The sequence below is a fragment of the Gossypium hirsutum genome, chromosome A11, assembly GCF_007990345.1.
Source record: "Gossypium hirsutum isolate 1008001.06 chromosome A11, Gossypium_hirsutum_v2.1, whole genome shotgun sequence".
Classification (NCBI taxonomy): Eukaryota; Viridiplantae; Streptophyta; class Magnoliopsida; order Malvales; family Malvaceae; genus Gossypium; species Gossypium hirsutum.
In genome coordinates, this window is record NC_053434.1 from 12,918,945 (window position 1) to 12,942,539 (window position 23,595).

Genomic DNA, 23,595 nt, shown 5'->3' on the forward strand with positions numbered 1-23,595 from the left:
TTTCACGTACTAATAGAATCACGTACCGAGGGTTCTTACCGAATTGGGCTCGTTGGCCCATTATTCCAATTTTGGCCCATTAAGCCCAAAAATATCGATGGCACAGAAATCATGCACTTTGCAGTCTAAATTTTGCAGCTTACCAAAAACATTAATCGATTTACCTCACGAGCATTCGCACACTCACAAATCTACAAAATACCGGTTTTAGGCATTTCGGCTTTTCGGCTTTTGCCGATCTAGACTAAGAAAGAGGGTGTTAGTTACACACTTGTTTGCGACGATACGCTGACGAGATCCACACACGAACCGCCTACAATTGGATTACTAACACGTTAATCTAACTATTCAAATACAAACTACGTATTAACACCTTACAATATTCGGCCAACCACACCTACAGGTCATAGTAAGCTTATAAGAAATCAATAAGCAACTCATTAACAAATTTTTGTCAATGTTTACCACATAATCATAATTTCACTGCAAGCTGTCTTCCTAAGCAACAGTCACTAAATCATTTATAACTGGAGCTACAAAACTCCAAATCAAGTGCCGTTAATTTTCCCTAAAAATAGACTCATATATCTTCTATCCATAAAATTTTCAGAATTTTTGGTATGGCCAATCAATACCAGATTTTTCTTAAAGTTTCCCATGTTTCACTGTTTGACTAATCTGACCACTCTTCATTACGAATCAAATTTCTCATTGTACAGAATTCAAAATATGTTCTTGTTTATTCCATTTGAAACTAGACTCATTAAACTTTAATTACATAATTTATTCAGCTTCTAATTCATCTCCCACAATTTACGGTGATTTTTCAAAGTCACGTTACTGCTGCTGTCCCAAGCAGATTTATTACCAAATCAACTCTTTCACACATACCTTGCATGCATGTTATTTAAACATGTATATCACCAATCAATCATCACATATCTATGATTTTACTTAAGTATAATCTCCATTTCATCATTTTAAAGCACAACATGTTAGCCGATTTTTCCCTTTAGCATCTAAAGCACATGCATGCTCATTTGTTTGGCTCAACTTCACCTATCTTCCATTTTTCATCAAAAGAACATGAAACAACAACCATTTCCTTCATTTTAATTCATGACTAAATGCTCACAACACAACTAACAACCAAAATATGCTTCAAGAGTTAAGGTAGAATCAAGAAGAACTCATGAACCTCAAAATAAAAGCAAACTACCATGAACTTACCTTCAATTTTCTTCCCCAAGTGACCGAACACTCAAGAGCTTTCTCCTCTCCTTTCCCTTCTCTAACTTTCAGCTATGATGAACAAAGATGGACAAAACTTTGTTCTTTTCACCCCTTTTTCTTTTAATAAAACTTCATATTTCATCCATTTAATTCTTTAATACAAAAGACATGAAATTCTTATCATGAAACATTTACCTAACCCATTATCATGGAACATTTACCTAACCTATTATCAATTTGTATCAATTTGTACCATAAATTATGGATATCAAGTGTACATTTTGCTACAACAACATGATGGCTAGCCACTTCATGTAAAATGGGAGGTTTGTCATGCAAATCCTCCTATTTTGCACTCCTATTTATTTGGTCACTTCAATTTAGCCTATAGCATTTTCAAACATTTTCACATAAGTCCTATTTCATAATTTCACTCACAAATGACAAAATTAAAGCATGAAATTTTGCCAACATTCACAAAATTCCCGAAAATTTGGGGCGTTACACTCAAGGCCCCAACACCTTAATCTTTATCAATACTGCCAAGACTAATTTTTACTGTGAAAATATTACATACTTAAGCATGCTTAAATTTACATTCTTCAAGTTGTTGCAAAAGTAACGATGCTAAAGGAGTTTAGATTTAGTCGATAAATGAGTATTTTTAAGGTACCAATACAATTCACTACAAGTAATTTGTATGACTATGATTAGACTCGATCAATACAATGCACAAACTAAATTACAATTACATTCAACACATTCATATAATTATGCCCAGAATCGTAAATTACATGTTCAAATGGTTTGATTGATAACTAAAATATATTCAAACTTAAATTAGAATAAATTTATACAATACCTATACATAATGAGACTTAAACCATAATAAAATTTACAGTAAGAAATTAGACATGTCCAAATGTACATAATAGGACTCGAATATGAATACTCAACGCCCCAACACCTTAGTCTTTATCAATACTGCCAAGATCTCATTGGCAAATGATTAGTTGTTTTAAGTTTAGGATGTGGGCGAGTTCTTTACAAGAATAATTTTTTTTAAAAGTTTTCTTTTGTTAAAAAATATTTAAAACTTATTAAATTATCTTTATATCATATTTTCATTAATTTGTGATTCTAATTTAATTTGATATTTTAAGTTTTTTTAATTAAATTGGGGTCTGATTAATTTGTAACATCAACTTTGTCAAAGGTTTAATATTAGTATTGATATTTTCTTAAGTTTTTGATGCTATTTTAATTTAATTTTTTAAAATTTTTATTAATTAATTTGATATCCGATTAACTTGTGATACAAACTCTATAAAATTTAATATTAATATTCATATAGATACTATTATAAAACTTCCAATAAATTTAGTATTACAAATAGATTAACACCAAATCAAAATCAATAAATAAAAAAATTTAAGAATTCTGGGAAGATAATAATATCATTACAAATCTTACATAATACTTTTTTCTATAAAAAAAAAACTACTTTATCCACTTAATTAAAAAGTTCATTTATACTTGTTGAGAATTATTAATTTAGTTGTGAAATTTTTGCCACTAAATTTAGTAATTAGATCCACTTTGGTACTTATATTTTTCTATTCACTTTGATACCTGAATTTGACAATTAGATTCATTTTAGTCCCTAAACTTAAAAAATATATATGTTTGATGACATGCGCTCTAAGATTGTGCTACATCATCACTTGAAAATAATAATAAAAATTATCTAAAATTTCAAGTGCTGACATGGTTCAATCTTAGAATGTTACATTCAACGATCTAATAACCAGACCATTGGTTGAACCAATCAGAGTCAAACTACTAGTTCTCGATTCAATCTATTTGATCGATTTAATTGCTAGACCAATAATAAGTAAAATTCATAAAAATATTAAAAAAATTATTAAACCGGCTCAACTTGTTTGGCTACTAGTTTTTGTCCCAGTTTTCTATTTTCAGTGGTTTCAAGGAGATTTCCATTCAAAGGACTCGATGTTTGGACTAGTATACCAATCAATTCTCGATCCAGTTGGTTCAGTCAACCAATCTAGTCTTGTTCCAAGAACATTAGTCATCATCAAATCTGGACGGAATCCAAGTTCAATGATCAAAATGGACATTGTTGCCAAGTTTAAATACCAAAGTGACCAAAAATAAATAAAGGTACTAAAATGATTCTAGTTGCTAAGTTCACAGGTTAAAAATATATTATCCCTTATTTTTACAATGTAACAAATACTATATTGAGAGTATTTTTATCCTTTTATATAAAATATATAAAATGATTTAATACGAGGAATCATAATTTTCTAACATTTCAATTTTACCAATTCAATCAAAACCTTATCAAATTTTCTGTGAAATTTTATATTATTTTTTCATAAAATTTTATATGCATTGTGGTTGTGGTGTTAATTTTATGTTAAAACATTAATTTAATATCATTTACAACATAGAGTAATTGAATAAGAATGTAATTACTAGGTAATTATCACTTTATTGTAATTAATAAAATTGTAATTTCTTAAACGTGTTTAGTTGACAATGTATAATTACATAGTTACATCGTAATTCCCTATGTTATGTTTAGTAATACAATTTGTAATCGAGGCGAATCTAGGGGGCTGGCAGGGGCCTCGACCCCCCTAAAATGTAAAATTGCTATTTAGGCCTTTTAAAAATTTTAAAATTTTGTAATAGTAAAGGTAAAATTATACTTTGATCCCCCTAAAATTATAAAAATTCAATTTAATCCTTTAAAAATTATAAAGATATAGACTATAAAAAATTAAAGTTTCATCTGTCCCTTAAAAAATTGTTCTGACCCTATTTGTAATTACACGATTATATAAATTATATTTTTTAAAAACATCAATTATTATAAAAAAATTATTAGTAAGATAAAAAAAAAATTTATAACAAAAATTAAGATCAAACCATCATATGTATTATATTAGCCTAAAAAGATAGTTGATAATATGGTTGAAGTTATGAAATGTGCAACTTGCTAATATGATTCGTTGTTTTTTTTATTGTATATTAAGGTAATGATATTAAGATACAAATTTTGTTTAGAATGTTAAATATATTCTCAACCACATTTTGAAGCCATAAATGTCTTAGAGAGTTAGCTGTCTATGGTGCTTGTGTTTAACACCATTATCTCAATTTATATCATACCCAACAATCAAGTGCAAGAAAACTTTCTGCATTTACATAATTAACATCCACCAAATGATATATATTTGGATTCATAATCTAAATAGTTTGTAGCTTTAACTATAAAAACTTATAAAAACTTCATTTAAAGAGAGACTTATGCTAGATTATATTATTTTTATAATACGTAAATTAAGTCAATAAAAATATAAAGTTTATAATATATAACCTTTATATATAAGGTTTTATAATTTGTCCAATAACTTTCGTAACACTTTTTATAATATTTTTTTATGAATAAGTATATTATTTTTATGATATACAACATGAACATATAAATAAGTTATGTTCATTCTTCTTAGACATAAATTTTTATAAATATATATATCATAACACTTTTATAATATGTAAATTATTTTTTATAATGAACTTTTTGGTCATAAATTCAAAAATATTTTAGGATTTAAATAATATATATTTTTTACTATAACTTTACAAAACACACATATAATATAATTTTTTTAAAATTATATATAATAAATTTTTTTGTTATAACAATCTCAAACGCTCATATGTGTTCATACTTATAATATAATCTTTATAATTTTAATAACTTGTATAAAATAAGTTTTTAAAATTAGATTTGGGTATAATTACCTGCATAATTATTTCAATTCTTACCTTCCCCTAAGAATTAAAAAGTGCAATTGAGGTACTTCAATTACACCCAATTCAGTGGAATCCATTAATTACAATGGTTTCCCAAATATATCATCATTGTGTAATTACAAGCAATTACACCTAAATTCGATTATTAGGCAATTTTCCAAACATTACCTTGGTAATTGGATATTAAAGTAATTGCTTGTAATTACACATATGCATTATACAACATTTTTGGTAAACTATTTTGTAATTACATATATGCGGCATGTTTTGTAAACTATTTTAATTAATGAATCCTATTGAATTCAATATAACGAAGCACTCAAATTACACATTATAATTATTATAAAAATTAAAAGTAAGAGAATTATGCTGAAAATTAATTATAATAGACATGTTTATAAAAATAGATTTTTTTTGTAACTATTACCTTAATAATTATACTTTTATACTATACACAGTCAAACATTCATTATAGTAGTATTACAAATTTAAAGATAAAAATATATAAGCTAAAAGTATCATGGAGGCCCATATAATAAGAGTCAAATTATTTTTACTATATTTATTCAAAAGTTATGTAAAATAGTCTCTATATATTAAATTAAAGGACAAACAGATTATTATGTTTAAATCTAATTTTAAAAAAAAAAACCAAATTGCTAGTTAATCTACTAAACAAAATGTAATTTTTCTTATGATACTTTTAGCAAGTATGCAGCCAAAATTCTAAAGCATATGCTGTTATTTTTAAAGAGACAAATAAATAATATTTCTATGGAAAGAAAAAGAAAGTGAAGATGATGCTTAAATTTGGTCTCAACTCTAAATCTGGAAAAGCAACAAATTTAAGGCAAGGATTTGTATGAAAATCCAAAATTCGAGTCAAACCTGGCCACATTGAATTTTCCTGCTCCCTTAGTCTCTCTACTGTCGGTTTGATTGGGATCAGGGTAAACACACTGATGTAATGTCTAAAACGTCTGAATATTATTAGAGGTGGTAAAATGGCCCCAACTCAAGAATTTGACTTAAAAAATTCGAGTTTAAACACGTTTTAAACTCAATTTGATTAAAAAAAAATTATACTAAAAAAAAATCCCAACTTAAAACAATTCCAATCCTAACAAATTGGAACCTAAAATTACCTTGAACCCAAATATAGTAATAAAATAAAATAATCAAACTATAATTAAATATTTTTATAAAAACTTTAATTATTAGTTTTATTCAAACAATTTTGTCTTAATAAATAAACTGTTTATTTTATATATAATGAAATAGTAAAATTTGGAGAAAATGAGATTACCACTATTACACAGTCGCAAAATCTTTATGATATTAATATCTAATTTTGAAATTTATTTCTTTAACTATTTGTCATTATTTAGCTTCTAATTTTTGAAATATAAGGATAATTTAATTCCTAATTTAAATAATTTAGATCTAAGAAATATTTATATATCATCAACTAATACATTTCGTTTCAACTATTGATAGAATAATTAGATAAATTATAAAAATTAAAAACTATATTAGAATTTAAACTTTTGTGGAAAAATGGTTTTTTTCTTAATTTAGGGGTTAAACTTTTGTCAATTCAAACAAATAATCTTTTACAGTTAACAAGATTTTAATTATAAAATCTTAATATTTAAAACATATAACTTATGTCATGAAATACTAATACATAAGAAAATCACGTATTTAGAATTTAAAATAATATTATTATTTTTTATTATTTAATATTATCTCTTCTCAAATTATAATGTCCTTGATAATATAAATAGAATGCCAAGTTTTATTTTGTTGAAAGCATAAATTCTTTTCATTATAAAAATATATAAAAGAAACTCGTTTAATTTGTTAAACCATAATCAATTTCATCTAATCAACCATTTCAAAAATCAGCATGATTAACTTGTAATATATCATTTTAAAGTATTTAACACAATTGGTTTTATATAATAAATAAATTTATATATTTTTATATTGCCATGTAACAATAGCAATTTTTTTTATTTTATTTTTAATTGTATTGCACTACAATAAAAAATACTTAAAATATAATAAATTAATCATTTATATTAATATGTAAACATTTAAATTATATAGATATATATGATTATACCAAATCCGAGATTGGTATTATGAGATTATGTAAGGTCATCATTTAAATTTTTTTAAAATTAATATATAATATGATAGAATTTTAGAATTTTATAATATCACATGTCACAAAATTACTAAATTCAAGAATTAATCTGAATAAAAAAATAAAAATCTAAATATACAGATGTTAAAAAAAGGGAAAAAAAACGAAAAAGCAATATTAATTATTAAAAAAAGAAAGAGTATTCTATCAAAGGTGTTAAAATCATTGGTTCACCGTATACAAGAGTATTACATGTGATTTTGGCCTTTGTTTTTTCTTTTTTATCATACACTACCAAGTAAAGCAATGACAGATTCATACAACAGAGGACGAGGCAGACTTGTTTGAGAGCATATGTTGTAGAGATTTAGGGCTACTTACTGGAGGCCTGCAACTGAAATTTTGGCATACAAGAGCAACCACTTTGTCAGCTGCAAAATTGTTTCTTGCCATGAGAGCCACTTTGTCATTATTCGTTTCCCAAAATTCCATCTCTGCTGTGTTTGTTGGATCTATATGAATTACCTGTTACATTGAATGAGGACAGGGTCAAGTTTTGGATGTAAGAGAGATAAAAGGTGCTGTTTCTGTCTTGTGTTATTACTGTTTTGTTCGGATCATATGAGGCATGAGCAGCCGCAAGCATGTTTTCGAACTCTTCTGAAGGCTTATGGCCAACCAGCACAACTTGCTTCCTGGAAGGAATCGACAGCATATCGGCTGCACAACACATAAGTGGCACTGCCATTGCCATTTCCTTTAATCTCGACTCGAAAACAGCCTGCAAACACACACAGAATTCCAAAACCAAGTTGCTATTTGTAGAAAGCAAATTTGATTCGAGGAAAAATTAATCTCTTTGAAGTGAGGACAAACAAGAAGATGCTCTCCGTTCTGCCTGTAATGGTCGGATTTACTGCCAGAAACCATGGAGGCCAATCTCACAAGATTGATTGCAGAGACTGAGTTTCCTGATGGTTCGGCTCCATCGTGATCTTCCTTTACTCGGAGAAGCACAGAAGGGTCTTCTCCTGGAGTGTTAAAATAGGCTCCATCTTCTCTGTCGAGGAATAGCTCATCCTGGACCATAGAATTTGGGAAGTAAGATGAAAAAATTACTACTATCAAGGAGACAGGAAACTGATCCTAGTGAAAAGAAGCCCATCTATAGCCCTTGCCTGCATATCCTGGAGTTCAGTTGCCCAAACTAACCAATCAGTGCTACCACCAAACTCATAAAGATCCAGCAGCCCTGAAATCAAGAACGCATAATCATCTAAAAACCCGGGTGCATTTGATGGGCCATTCCTAAAGCTATGCTGAAGCCTGCGTGTTTGTTCATTGTACAGATGTCTTCTAATAAAATTTGCCGCCTTTTCTGCAACTTCCATGTACTCCTTAGGCTGGAATTATCAAATAGCAAAATTGTTGTACTCAAATAAGAATTACCCGGCAAGAGAATACAATAATGTAAAAATAGCAGGACGATACTGCTCCTGCTATCAACATGGTGACCACTTAAGAAGTTTGAAGATCACTTAAAAATATAATTAGATCATCACTAGTATCTTCAAGTGTCAAAATTACCAATCAAGAGAATAGGACATAACTTTTTAGCTTACCATATTACCCTAGGGAAATAGCTAAACTAGTAATAAACCAGTTTTACTTTACTACTAGGCTTAGCTGTAACAGGTCTTATAAGCATTTGTACTACAACCAAAGCCAGCCACAATATATGGCGTGCTAGCTTCTCTAGTATTATGTGAAAGTTAATACATACATCATATCATTAGCTTTTTCATCCTTAGGAAGGTTTTGGGAGCTATAAATTTTAGAAGCATAATCCAGTCATGAGCATGGTTAAAATCTATAAAGCAACTCTTTCCAATTAAAGCCACTATGACAAATCAACTTGCTTTCCATGTGTGAAGAAGGTTAAAATCTTACATCACATCCAACAACAGGGAAGTTGAAATTTGTGCCCTGCGGTTCACCCTTGAGGATTTTAGATGCTTTTGCAAAAGATGAAATTGCAAGTCCATTCCACGATACAATCACCTAGCAAGTACGTGATGTAAGTGTTTATCACCAGTAAGAAAAAAAGTAATAAGAGGAGTCGCCTAACATTAGTTCTGTCAGATAAGTACCTTATCATCCAAATGTGGCCTAGGTCTCTTTGCCCTTACATCAAAAAGTTTCTTTTTGCATTCACCTAGAATATCCAGATACTCCTGGATTGACATGCCAAGTTTTGATGCCAGTGCTGAAGAATCATTTCTTTCAATGAGCACATTTTTCCCCTTGAATTCCTTGTGCGGGTCACTCATGCTAGAAAGATCGCAGTTTCCTGATGGCTTTACATAGTAGTGTTCCTTAAAAAGACTAGCATGCTCTCCAAGAATGTCATCAATCTTAAACACGAAGATCAACATATTCTTTAGAAACTTAAGATAAGGAGGGAACTGGCAATTACAACGATCATTATCTCATAATAGGAATGACTACATGTTACCAGATAAGAAACATTATGATCAATCACAAATGTATGTGCAGTGTTCATTCACAGCTCGAAAAGTAAAACTATATAGTAGAGGCATAGGGTCATTTGACACAACAATGAAGCTCAAAAACATAGATAAATAAACTAAGCCATATAAAGGACAATTCTAATCATATCAAGATGAGCATCATGCTAAATAAAATCTTCTTCTTTTCCCAATATCAACTGAAGCACAAGAGTCCTAGTGTAATGAAAAATCTCGTCATAGGGCGATGAGCATCATGCTTTATAATATCTTATTTCCTCCCTCCATAAGCAAAAGTATCCTAATATAATGAAATATGCACATGCTCAGTCAAAAATGATGGAAAATGACCTCTTTGCTCGTCCATATGTAGAATGCTCCCTCCTTTTTTCTGGTTGCACCTTCAAATTCAGCACTATCAGCATCCTCTGCTGAAAAGATTCCACCTTCTGACCCAATCATATCTCTCCTCAAATAATCAAGGATATCTCGAGATATAAATGAATATAATATGTCCCTAGAGATGAAAAAAGCATCCAAGTAAACATTGGCAAGTTGCCCTTGATCGTACAGCATTTTCTCAAAATGAGGAACTGCAAGAGAAGTAAAAGTTACAATCATGTCCATCAGAACAACAGAGAAAATGAAGCTCAAAAACACATGTTGCTGTTAATATTAATAGTATACAATGAATTATTTGTTAATATTTGATGATCATGTCAATCAGAAAGATAATATTCCATGCAAACATTTTTCTTTCAACTGCTAGAAATTAAAACAAAAAGGTAGAGACAAAAACAACAAACAAAGAAAGAAACTGACCATGCCAGCATTCGTCCACACTATATCTGTGAAAACCACCTCCAACGTGGTCATGCATACCTCCTCTTGCCATGCATTGCAAACTAAAGAAAACCATTTTCAGACTCTCTTTTGCTTCACCAGGTTTTCCGCTTTCCTCTAATTTTTTGGACTGATAGAGCATCAATTGAATCTCGACTGGTCTAGGAAACTTGGGAGCAGATCCAAAACCACCGAACCTTGAATCGAAGCTGTTAGACAGCTGAAAAGAAATGCAGTTAATAACTCCTGAAAAGTGAAACATTTATCTATTTGGAACAAGCAAACATTGATCTCAAGGAAAAAATATTCTGCTTTTCTTATTACAACATTGCCAAACACACACACAAAAAAGAAAAAAAACAATGAAGCACTTCAATAAAACTCAATGATTAAATTATACCCAGGCTATATTACTAGAATCGGGTTATGGTTGTTCATGAATAGGCCATGTCAAGTTCTGGAAAGATAGAAGCATACCTGCTCTGCACATAACCGTAATGCATTTTGTGCAAGCCCATCTGGCAACTGATTTGAACCTGCACTAGCCGATAATGCTTCTGATAGCTGTTCAATAGCAAAGGCTCCACTCTTAACAAGCATATCTCTTTTATTATCCCAAGCATCCTTCACCTTTCTGAAATAGCAGAAGGAAAGTGTGCGGGTGGAAAAGAATAAATTGTGCAAAGTGAAAAAACAACATGCATTAGTGAAGTAATATGAATTTGAAAGGAGAAGGTTTAAAGTTTAAACTTAAATCTTAAAACTACATCCAGATGGCAACTTACAATCCCACCACAAAAGGGATGGATAAGAATTACGAAGCTACAGGAAAACAAAAACTATTGTTTCAGGAAGAATATATGCTAACCTAAGAATGGTCTTAAATCCAGGCCTTCCATACTTATCCTCAGGAGGAAAGTAAGTTCCACCCATTAAGGGTTTTAAATCAGGTGAAAGGAAAACGGACAGCGGCCACCCTCCACCACCGTACAAAGCCTGCACATATGTCATGTACACCTAGGAAAAAACGAAAATTATTCTGTGAGCACAATATATTTGAAACAGTGGACCATGACCTATTAATTTTTATACCGACTTTCATTGTGTGTGAACTATGCAATCACTCTGCTATGCTTACAAAATGATGTTATAATCAGTTAATCACAATCAGAGTAACTGCACAAAAGAGCTTATACAATTAATGTGTATCTCATTTACCTTGTCAACATCGGGCCTTTCTTCTCGATCCACCTGTAGCAGTGTCATGTCAGAAGAGTATGGGAGATCAAACGCTTTAAGGACACCTAGGTTAGTTAATGACTTACCATTACCAAGCCAGAATTGGACATTGCCACATACCAAAAAAAAAAAAATCAAATAAATTCACTCACCTTAATACTCACAAACCAGTCATTCAACAACTTTGCCACCTCTTCGTTTTCAAAAGACTCCACCTCCATCACATGACACCTTCATAAATGACAGGAATCTGTCAGTTCTCATTTCACTATTTGGATTCACAATGATAATTGAGTCCAGATGTCGATTTGCACAAACGGGTTAAGACTTTTTACCAGTGACAGGTACTGTATCCAACTTCAAAAAGAATCCCACCATAAAAATAAATGACCAAATGACCGAAATTAGTAACAAATTGTCAATTGTCAATAACTGTAAATTATCCAAATGACAATAAGTAAGACTATATCATACTTGATAAGAAGATTGGCACGTCTCTTTTTCTTGCTTCTGCAAAAGCTTCTTCACCCCAAGGATACCAATCAACCTTCAAAATAAAGTCTTAACTCATTGAACTGATATGTTTTCTTTTTGGCTCAATTTTATAAACCCAATCATTTATTAAACTCAACTGAGCTGAAATATTCAAAAGAAATAAAACCCATCAGTCCCATACATCACACGATAGAAGAAGATAAGACAGAATTACCGGGTTATGAGCATGTTGAAGAAGATAAGGACTATGCTCAGTTGCGAGACGATTAGTATACTTAAGGGAGTGGGAACTTGAAGTGGAGGTCCGTTCAGCCATGGCGAGGACCTTGCACCTGCAGGAGTTAACGGGTCGAGGGAAAACGGTCGAGAAAGGACAAGGAAAGTGAGTGAAGGTAAATGGGAATTTTCTGGGTAAGGTGGAGAAGTTGTTAAAGTGAGAAAAGGAAAGAGAAGAAGAACGGAGTACCAGAGTCTTAAGCATAGAAATTATGGACAAAAGTAGCAAAAGGAAAAAGGAAAAAGAATGGGGCAATATATAGTAAGAGATTGGGGGAGGAAGAGAAGAGATTACAGAGGAGGTGACATATGGAAGGAGATTGGAGATTTTGGTGATGAGAAACAAGTACGTGTAACGTGGAGATTTTCACATTTCAGTGATGGAAAACCAGTCTTAGGTTTCGACATCTGTATATACGTACTGGGCGGCCCTTTTATTTCCAACAAGTCTTCCAATGGATAACGGAGCTTTATTGCAGTAAATTTCCTGTCGCTTCATTGTTTGTTACTATTTTTTTACGGTTTAATGATGTTTGATTTCTTTGTTGTACTGTAATAATTTTTTTTGACTATTTAATTATATCTTCAACGTTGATTAGTGTAATAGCTAATTTCCGTTTTTTTATACAAATAACTTAAAAATATTAATTAATTATAAAAATATATTAGAAGAAAAAGTGTATATGAAAATGATCCGTTTATTATCATATTTGTTGATACCACCACCCAACCAATTTACCTCTTTTTTCCTCCTAATCATGAACCATTCATTATTGTTTAATTTTTTTTAGTTGAAGTGTGGTTATATAAAACGTTTAGAGACTTGATGAAACAATTATCCTTTTTAGATTAGATGAAAAAAGAATGCCACCTTATATTATAACAGCACCAAATTAAATAATTTTTAACTTTTAATCTATTTGCATATTAGATCTGTTCTATTTTAAAATTAAATTTAATAACCCTTCAAAATATAAGAATAATAAAAATAAACCCTTTTCATTTTTATTTGTTTAAAAAATAATAAAATTAAAAAGTTATATAAAATTCTTATTTAAATTACTCAAATATATCCCTAAAAAAATTTGCTCAAGTTTATCTAAATTTAAATATTTTCATTCCCTAGCATATTTTAATTTAGATAAATTTGAAGAATTTTATTGAGGGATATATTTGGATAATTTAAATAATAATTTTATATAACTTTTTAATTTTATTGTTTAAAGAATAAAAAACGAGAATAGTTTATTTTTGTTATTCTTATATTTTTTAAGGGCTATTTATATTTAATTTTAAAAGGGAACAAACCTAACATGAAATAGACCAAAAGTTGGAAACAATTTAATTTGGTCCCTTCATACAATAAGGCAACACCCTTCTTCCAGTCAATCTAAAAAGGATAATTGCTTCATTAGGTCATTGAACGTTTTATATAATTACATTTCAGTTCAGTACCGCCACAGTATCAGGCGACACCACTAAAAAATTCTTTTTTTTTTCAACTGATGATTGGGTCATAATTAGAAAGAAAATAGATACCATGACATATAAATTATTTTCATATATAATTTTTTCTCTAGATTATTTTTGTAATTAAATAATATTTTTAGGTTATTTATAAAAAAAGCCAGCTAATTTTCATATTCACGCTATGCACACGGACTAGTACTATATAAAATTAAGTATTTAATTATATTAATATATAAATTAAGTATTGTATTTTTTATAAATACGGTGTAATGAATGAATAAGTAAAAGGGTTTTATAGAGAGTTGTGTTAAACAAGTGATGTATTACAATATCATGAAAATTAATGGTAAAGAGGATGTAATAATGTTATATTTAAAATTGCAATTAAATAAAGTGTGAAATATACATATGAAAGTTGTTAATTGTAGAAATCATTGTTGAAAAAGATATAAGAACTGAGGAGCATAAGTATGTAAACATTGTTGAAAAAAATATATTAAGATATAGAATATTAGTTGATGATATATAGTTAACGTTTCAAAAATATCATTTTCACTCCCAAATATAAATATATCATTCTTTATGGAAAATATTTATTCCACTATTATATATATATATGTTTATAAGTACATATTTTTAATAAAATAGATAATATGATATTACATAAATATTTATTAAGCATCAATCAATATATCTTAACTCAATTTAGTTAAAAAATAGATGATGTGATTTTATTTTTTTATATTTTATATAAATCTAAAAGTAGTGAAACTTGAACAAATGATGCCAACATCCCAAAATTTTAAACTTAATATTTATTATATTTGCACCTAACTTTAAGGTAAAACTTCTTAAAAAAACTAAAATTTAGAAGTCATTAAAAGACTTGTCCTCAAAGTCATGCTTCACTGATATCAGTCACTGGCCAAAAAGACCAAAAACAATTATAATAAAAATATATTTAGGGCATTTAGTTATTTTCTTTTAGAACAACTATTTATTAAAAACAAAACCACTTAAGAAAACTATTTTCTTTCTTTATTTATTTGTACTGAATGCAGAGCGTAGAGTATAGAGTATATATTTTTATTTTCTCTCATCCACCCAGACATTAAGTTTTGAGTATCTCATAATCAAATATATATATATTGAATATGCATACGCGCATGTCATAAAAAAATAATGTCACCATGAATATAAAATTATAATTCTTTGAATTGTGTCAATTAAATTTGATATTTCTAAATGAAAAATTAAAATAATGCAAATACAACAATTATGTTCAAAACTTGTATAATTATATATAAAAAATTATAATAATATACGGTATCTTAAATAATTAAATTTTACATGTATATATGCATGATAGAATTTTTAATTATTGTTCAAATGAAATAAATAAAATTTATATTTTCTTCAAATGAAATGAATATTTTCAGAACAGTAAATAAAATTAAAATTGAAATGAATTATGCAATATACCATCCCTAACTCAGAATTAACCTCTTTAATGAGCATTCTCCCAGATCGCCATTCGTGACTTGCCCCATCAGAGCTTCCCAAATTTATTGTAAAGTTTGTATACTTATTCATCGAATGACAAATTTATCCTCCATAGTCAATCAGCCTTTACCACACTACTCCCCCTGCGTAAGTGAAAAACAAGAAACAGGCAAAACTCCAACCATAACATAAAAACAGTTCAAAAAAGGTACAACGATGCCCGAACTCAATAAGAGGGTTATAACCGTCATTTGAGTTCGAACCAGTGTCGGTTACCTGTTCCTGTCCAAAACCCGGGTTTCATACCCAAATTTCCAGCTACACTTCATTTAGCGGTACGAAACCAATAAAAAACTAAGAAAAGTTAGCGAGAGAAAAAAAAAAAAAAGAAGAAGTCAAATTCCATAGAAAGTCCCTATACTATGTACTTTTTGTCGAATTAGTCTATTTACTTTGATATTTTTAATCTCTTTACTTTTCTAAATGTATTTTTCAGCATATAATTTGACGTCACTATAGTAATATGGGATGTATACTTTGAAATTTTCTTACTATTAAATATAAATTAGGCTTTTTTATTTTTATTTTTCAAATATGCAAAGAATTTGTCAAGTTATAAATAAAAAATGTAAATGTGTATAAGTCACCTCATCGCATAGTTTTAAAAATATTAAAAATACTTTAACTTTGTTGTAGTTTATACATTTGGAATTTAATCTTCTTATTTTTTTTCCAAGAAATTTTTTTTTGTGCTTTTTGAATTTAAAAATTTAAGTCTAATTGTTAATACTATTGATGTTATTTATTAAGTTTAAGTTTATTGCAACATTTTGTTTTTATCAATGAAAAATTAACTAGGGTGTTAACTGACTTAAGCGTGGCTTGGGTTCAAGTCGTATTAGTCGTATTGCTGTTAAGGGCTTTATACTTCTCTTATAATTAACCAATTTTTTTTTTCAAATTGGAAAAGTAGGATTAAGTTTTCAAAAATAAAAATAGTGACAAAATTTCAAATACATGAAGAACTTAGGGACATAAAACATATTTTAACCTTTAAATGTTATTTCACAAAATTAATGAAAAAGGGTTATTTTTTAAGAATATTAATGAAAAACATATAAAGCTGCCAAAAACATATACTACAAGGATGTATTACAGAATTTGACCAAACAAAAAATATATAAAATGATTAAAGAGAAGGAGAAAATTCAAACAATGCCAAGAAAAAGCACCTGATCCCAGACCGTACTGTAATAGAAAAAGGAAAGAGGAAGTGAACAAAAAGCTCAATTACAGTAAAAGAATCTCTCTCTTCTTCTTCTTCTTCATCATCATCATCATTGCCCTTCTTAACAATTTTGCACTCTCTCCGATCAATTTGAAACATTCCTGTATTCTCTGCAGAACCTCCCCATTCTTCTTCTTCTCTCTATTGTAAAGTAGGCATTAGTTAAGGTGTTACTGTACAGGCCGCCCGAATCCGTATGATGGAGTTGTACAGTCGCATCCAGCCACGGAATGGGTCTCAATCGGGTTACCAGTCCGAATGGAGCCCCGCTGGTCCTGAGACTGGCCTGGAAGGTAAATTCCGTTCGTTTCAACATATATTTTTTCTCGCTTTTCTAATCGCATTGTAACGATGTTTCCTTGGTTTAGATCTTCTTCTTCTTATTATTATTATTTGGGGTTTTAGGGTTTTTACAATGTGGAGAGTGAATCGGGGTTTTTATTATTGTTTCTTCGGTGTAATGCAGAGTCAATGTGGCCATTGTCGTTGGGGGGCACTGAATCCTACCCGGAACGGCCCGGGGTACCTGACTGTGTTTACTACATGCGAACCGGGTTCTGTGGATATGGTAATAGGTGCCGCTACAATCATCCTCGTAACCCTGCCTGGGTAAATTTCTCTGTAATTTCTTTGATAACTGGGGCTTTAGTTTTGCTTTTTTCGTTTTGTTTGCAATATTTATCGATGATGTCAGTTTTGCCTATTCGTGGTGACAGTTGGATCTCAGTCAGTCTTAACCTAATATGAAGAGAATTTAAGAACGAAATCCATTAGGAAATGGAACTTACTATGCTATAGTAATGTATAATCGAAGCAACCTTTCTCTGTTATAATCTATATATCTATTGTATGGTAGTTGTTATAATTAGTTATTTCATTACTTTCTTTTTACAGATTATTCTTTATTGTTATAATTAGTAATTCCATTACATTTTTCCCAGATTATTCTTTCATATAGATTTGTTTCTTATAAATCATAAGGGTTCTGATGGACACAATTTCTTAGTGTGTTGTTTGCTCCAAATAGAAATCGAGTACTGCTGTTTAGATGTCATGCTTGACATTTTCTATTCTGGATTTAAATGAGCTGCCACCTAAGTTTGCCATTTATGCAACATTTTCCCTAAGCTTAGTAATTTGCTTGGTCCCTTTCTTATGATCTAATTAATTCATACCAAACTGTCTGATGTGTGGGCTAGGTGATAGATATTTATTTCTTATATTTATTCAAAAGATTTTGTTTAGTCTGTGGGTAAGTGAATTAAACAAAGGGGACAGTATACCATCAAATTGTGTTTTCTTTGGATGAGTGTCGACTTAACAAGTGAACTTCAGGTTTTCTGTCTTTGTTTCACAGGCATGGGAATTCTATGATTCTAATAAGTTAGTTGCCTGCTTCAGCTAGTCTTTTTTAACATGAATTGAGGATCACTATTGATAGAATAGGATGATGTAAAAGTATTTACTTAGGTCTTAGTCTTTGGTTTTAAACTCAGGTAAGTCTTTTCTCGTACTCACCTTTAACCCTTTTGTGACAGTTCAATCACTCATCTTTATTTGTTTGTGATACCATTTAGGTTGAGGCTGCTGTAAGAGCTACAGGGGTGTATCCTGAACGACCAGGGGAGCCCACATGTCAGGTGAAAGAATAGTTTTATGAAAATATGCCAAATTGTTTTAACGAATCTACCCCTTTGCTAATTAATGCTGCAAAAACCTTTTCCTTGTTTTTCTAAGTCTTTCTTTTCCCTTCATGTTTGCAGTTTTATTTAAAAACTGGGACATGTAAATTTGGCGCATCCTGTAAGTTCCACCATCCCAAACAAGGATATCAATCCTTTAGCCAAGTTCCATTGAATATATATGGATACCCATTACGACCGGTTTGAATTTCTCCTGTTTTTTTTTTCTCCTCAATTTGTATTTAGCTATTTTCAGGATTCTTAGAACTTCTGGACACCAATCTGGTGTGTATTCTAACCATTAACAGGGTGAGAAAGAATGCTCCTACTATTTGAAAACGGGGCACTGCAAGTTTGATACTACCTGTAAATTCCATCATCCTCAATCAGCTGGAACATCAATTCCAGCATCTGCACCTCAATTTTTTCAGCCGGTGCAGTCTCCTTCAGTCCCTATAACTGAACAGTATGGAGGTGCATCCACCAGTGCAAGGCCTCCTATATTACCTGGTTCATATGTTCAGGGGGCTTATGGCCATGTTCTGTTTTCCCCTGGGGTGGTTCCTATTCCGGGTTGGAGTCACTACTCGGTAGGATGATCAGCATAGTTGCATTAAGATAGTGCGTAAGTCAATCTGATTCCTGAAGATGTATTTTGCTTTCTTGGTGCAGGCACCTGTAAGCTCAGTAGTCTCTCCTGGTGTGCAACCTGCTGTTGGGGCTACTTCTCTCTATGGACTAACACAGCTGTCTTCTTCAACACCTTCACGTGCAGGACCTTATCTTTCCTTGCCCTCTTCTATGAGCCCTTCAAGTGGTAATCAGAACAATCAAACATTTCCAGAGAGACCCGGTGAACCTGAATGCCAATACTATTTGAGGACCGGCGACTGTAAATTTGGATCGTGTTGTAGGTATCATCATCCTAGAGACAAGGTTGCGCCCTGGACAAATTGCATCCTCAGCCCAATGGGACTTCCTTTACGTCCAGTATGTGAACATTCTCGAACTCTTTGTTATTATTTTATCAATGTTTTCTCTGTAAAAGATGACATTCTGTTGATTATTGCTTTTATATGGGCTTGTCTTTTTTATAGATCTTGACTAATAGATCTTGCATTATAAGTAAGTTTAGTCAGGTTAACATATTTTAAATACCTCTGAGTTGATGTTGCTTGCCCTAGAAGTATGAAATTATGTATCTAATCTGTTATGGACTTAGAATTGCTCCTTAGAGGGGGAAAGAAGGAAAGTGACAGCCTTTTGGCCCTTTCTTTCCCTCTTAAGTAATCTTACTTTTTTATTTTTGAGGAACTATTTCCCTCCCTAAACTATAGGCTAGATGTGCTTCATTATACGAGAGTTTAATGCTCAAGAGTAGGATTGAGAGGGCTTCCGTAATGGTCATCATTTTGAGATTTCTTCATACACATTTGACAGCTTTATAGTTTAGAACCTTCTAATAATCTAGTGTTGAAGGTTTTTGCTTGCTCCAGAACTCAGGAATCAGATTATTGCTTACAGGATGGTTTGTGTTGGTCAGAGCTTCATAATGAATATTGGGTTCAAGCAGTATTGCTCTCTTGAACAGCCTTAGTTATGTTCTAGTTTGCTTTCATTTTTTTCTTCTGTTCAGCTTTAGCATTGCTACCCTGCACAGCTAGTGAATTACCTTTACAATTTCGTGTTTTGAGATGTGTTATCTATACTAATACGTTCTGTTTCTGTTTTCAATGGTTGTTTTAATTAGATTCTTCCCTTTAAACAGGGGGGGCAGCCTTGTTCTTTCTACTTGCAGAATGGGCACTGCAAGTTTGGGTCCACATGCAAATTCGATCACCCAATGGGAACAATGAGATATAGTCCGTCATTGTCATCTCTCATTGATATGCCAGTTGCTCCCTATCCAGTTGGATCTCTGCTGGCTACATTGCCCCCTTCTTCCACTTCTTCTGAGTTACGGCCTGAGTTGAGTTCAGGGTCTAAGAAGGATTCTTATTTGAGCAGAATTCCTTCTTCAAGCATATCTAGCAGTTCAGTTGGTTTGATTTTTTCACAGACAGGTTCTGTTCCCCTTTCTGATTTGCAGCATTCAAGTCAGAATTCTGTTCCTTTATCCAGTACCAGAAGCACGAGACAAGGTGGTGAGGTTCATCGCCAAACTGATTAAAATGCTAGAGCCATTCTTCAGTATCTTGCAGATGTGGTTTTACCAACCACGATATATTTTCTGTTAATAGATCTCAGTAAATTATAGTCAATAGTGCAAAGTTACATTTCTCAGCAGCAAAGGGTTATCAACCGATCTGCCTTACCTCACAATAGGACCGATGGTTTCTTATGATTAGCTTGTCCTTTCATTACCATCAATATTATCTGCAATAAGCTTCTGTAGCAAACATTGTATGAAATACTACCCCTTTCTTCTGAATAATCACGACAAAGCCAATATATCAGGTTAGCCTGTTACTGTACTTTCAACTTGATGTTTTATGCACTCATCAATTTGCAGTGAAGACTTGCTATAGGATTCTGTCAGTTCCATGTACTGCTGTTAATTTCCCTTCCTCCCATCCCTTTTTAGTGGCTTCAGTTTTTCTATTACAATGTTTATCTTTTGATATTGGGAGTAAAAGGATGCTGTTTTTGCCTCATTTCTGGGGTTCTTTGAAGCATACAGGGAAACTTATGTAAAGATTCTATCTATTTTGCCTCGTTGATTAACCTATATAATCGCTTTATTATTATTAGTTAAAATTGCTGGAGAAGTCAGTCCAGGCAATCCATTGAGCTTCGAACAAGAGTAATGCATTTATAATTTTGTACCCTATGCCAGTGTCCGTGATAGTAGCATCCTGCCTTTGTTTTGGACTCTTCAATTTATTTATGGCTTATTGTGTTTGGCCATTATATTTGTGACCAAGGAAGAATATTATCTTCTAACCACCAATGTGTATTATCTCTTTTACCTGCAAAACACGTGTAAAATAGATCAAGCTTATAATAAGTGGCTTCTTATCAGCTATAAATGGTAGATTACTTGTAGAGAAAGTAGTAATGATTTTGGTTAATAAAAATGACAAGTGAAAAGCCAACCTCCACCCAATCCTTCTCAAGCACTCGGAAATCAGTAGGCAGTAGTAGCCTTGGATGCCAAGAAATTGGGCTGGTAGAGGAATTAATTATGATGAACAAGCCCACGTGTAAACTGTGCGAGATCCCCAGATTCAATTATATGAATGACAAACAATAATAAATGCATGTTGCCTTCAAAAGTAAAAAAAAAAAAAACAACAATAAATGCATATTACTGGGTTCATTCTATGTTTGTTGTTTAGGCAAAATGAGAATGATAATGGTAAGATCGTAATTAATAATATACATACCCACACGATCACCCCATCCTTAATTCGATGCACATGGCCACGGGGGCTATGGCTTTTAAAACTGTTGGCCCACAAGGATTTTACACTTTTGAATCTCAAATTCATTGAACCGACATTGTTGAAAAAAATAATAGTATGAATGAATTGAATTGTGTTAGAATTTCTTTTTTGTCTTTGAAATTGTAGTCACAACCTTTCCTCACAAACACTGATGATTTAAAGCTGCTTTAATTTACTAAAAGAAAAGAAGAAGTTCCCTTTTGGATTGTAGTAGCAATGTCCAGGCATACTCCCAAATTGCTGGTCGAGTGAACAAACAAGGTTTAATTTTTTTTATTTTTAAAAAAGATTTGCAGCCCCACTGTGGATGCTATCTTTCCAAAAACAAACTTCTTTTATTTGTTTATTTATACTTACGTTGAGCACTTGTAGTTAGTAAAAAGATAAATATAAAAGAATCGAGATTCTGTACATAATAAAGCCTTGGGTTTGCAATTATGATTGTTAATATTTCAGAAAGCCAAAAGTTGAGGAAGTGGTAAGGTAACTCTCAGAATAAGTGTGATGTGTCATATGTATTTATATTTGGTGTTAATATTTATGGCATATTGCCACCTTTCTCATGATTAATGCTTCAGGTGGCCGTCTAATAATGTTGTTTCCAAATATTTTAAGCTTTCCCTTGATGCGGCTCCTCATTGCCAATAGGCATTCACACCTGCTTGGCTGTTTCAAACATATATGATTTAAGTCCTTGCTCAAAAGGAATGGCATGAAAAAGCAAAATGAAAAGGTATTTTGTTACAATACAACATCTTCGTGATGCGGAGATAATGTTGGTGTGTGATGTTAAAAAGATGAATTTATGAGAAAATAATAAAGGTTTTAAGCTCTGTAATTATGCTGTTTATTTATTTTTATGGTTCTATGCGTTTCTTTGGTGTACAAATAAATTGTAAGTAAATGGGTCTTGAGGATATAATGAAATTTAATGACTATTTGTGTGTTTGCAATGACAAAAATAGTTTATTGAGCATGGTATATATAACAAGACAGTTTCTATAAATAATTTCTATAGTTATTTTTTATAGAATGATCATTGAATATAATTTATGTGAGAGAACAAAAGCAAATTTTATTCATATGATTTTCACATTGTGCCTACAAATGAAATTTAACTACAAAAATTTTCATCTCTCTGCATAAAAATATAATTATTTAATAAATATCTATTTGAATAGTAACATTTATTATTAATAAAATATTTGTTCAAAAAAAAAATTATTTTTATACAATCCCTAAACTATCATGACCATAATATAATTTTTAGTAATAGAGACAATTTATCACTTATAAATAATAATAACTCTTTATTAGTAAGCATATGCTATAATTTTTAATGACTTTGTGGTTGAAACAATACAAATATATTTCAAAATTTATGCAAACTATTAATTTAAAACATTTATTTCCTCGGATTGGTTACAGTCATGCATGACAAAGGGAAGGAAAGCCAAATATATATATATTATCAAGCCTAACCAAGAAAATATTAAAAAAAGAGGAAATGATGAAATCAAATCATCTTAGTATTAGATCACAAAACTTTGTGGCTAATTGAGGATACCCACTCGCTCTACCCAGACAAACA

General features: G+C 31.0%; 2 protein-coding genes across 7 annotated transcripts; one reads left to right on the forward strand and one right to left on the reverse strand.

Moving 5' to 3' along the window:
* Positions 1–7,394: 7,394 nt before the first annotated feature.
* On the reverse strand, positions 7,395–13,020 carry LOC107924350 (spermatogenesis-associated protein 20). Of its 2 annotated transcripts, XM_016854750.2 has the most exons (15): positions 12,554–13,020; positions 12,319–12,391; positions 12,180–12,201; positions 11,997–12,075; positions 11,824–11,856; positions 11,474–11,622; positions 11,083–11,239; positions 10,585–10,825; positions 10,114–10,355; positions 9,385–9,648; positions 9,185–9,295; positions 8,413–8,637; positions 8,111–8,314; positions 7,839–8,015; positions 7,395–7,759 (listed from the first exon to the last, which is right to left on the reverse strand). In XM_016854750.2, exons 1-15 carry the CDS (start codon positions 12,818–12,820, stop codon positions 7,550–7,552), a joined length of 2,454 nt encoding a protein of 817 aa, XP_016710239.1. In that variant the 5' UTR covers positions 12,821–13,020; the 3' UTR covers positions 7,395–7,549. The 2 variants fall into 2 exon arrangements, with proteins under 2 accessions (XP_016710239.1, XP_040937016.1); XM_041081082.1 differs by lacking the exons at positions 12,180–12,201; positions 12,554–13,020 and having other exon boundaries at positions 12,319–12,392.
* Positions 13,021–16,752: 3,732 nt separating this feature from the next.
* On the forward strand, positions 16,753–21,032 carry LOC107924824 (zinc finger CCCH domain-containing protein 32). Of its 5 annotated transcripts, XM_016855429.2 has the most exons (8): positions 16,753–16,883; positions 16,993–17,169; positions 17,343–17,497; positions 18,454–18,516; positions 18,640–18,759; positions 18,867–19,148; positions 19,231–19,548; positions 20,309–21,032. In XM_016855429.2, exons 2-8 carry the CDS (start codon positions 17,073–17,075, stop codon positions 20,726–20,728), a joined length of 1,455 nt encoding a protein of 484 aa, XP_016710918.1. In that variant the 5' UTR covers positions 16,753–16,883; positions 16,993–17,072; the 3' UTR covers positions 20,729–21,032. The 5 variants fall into 5 exon arrangements, with proteins under 5 accessions (XP_016710918.1, XP_016710921.1, XP_040937017.1 ...); XM_016855432.2 differs by having other exon boundaries at positions 16,753–17,169; positions 17,343–17,485; positions 20,327–21,032; XM_041081083.1 differs by having other exon boundaries at positions 16,790–17,169.
* The last annotated feature ends 2,563 nt before the right edge of the window (positions 21,033–23,595 follow it).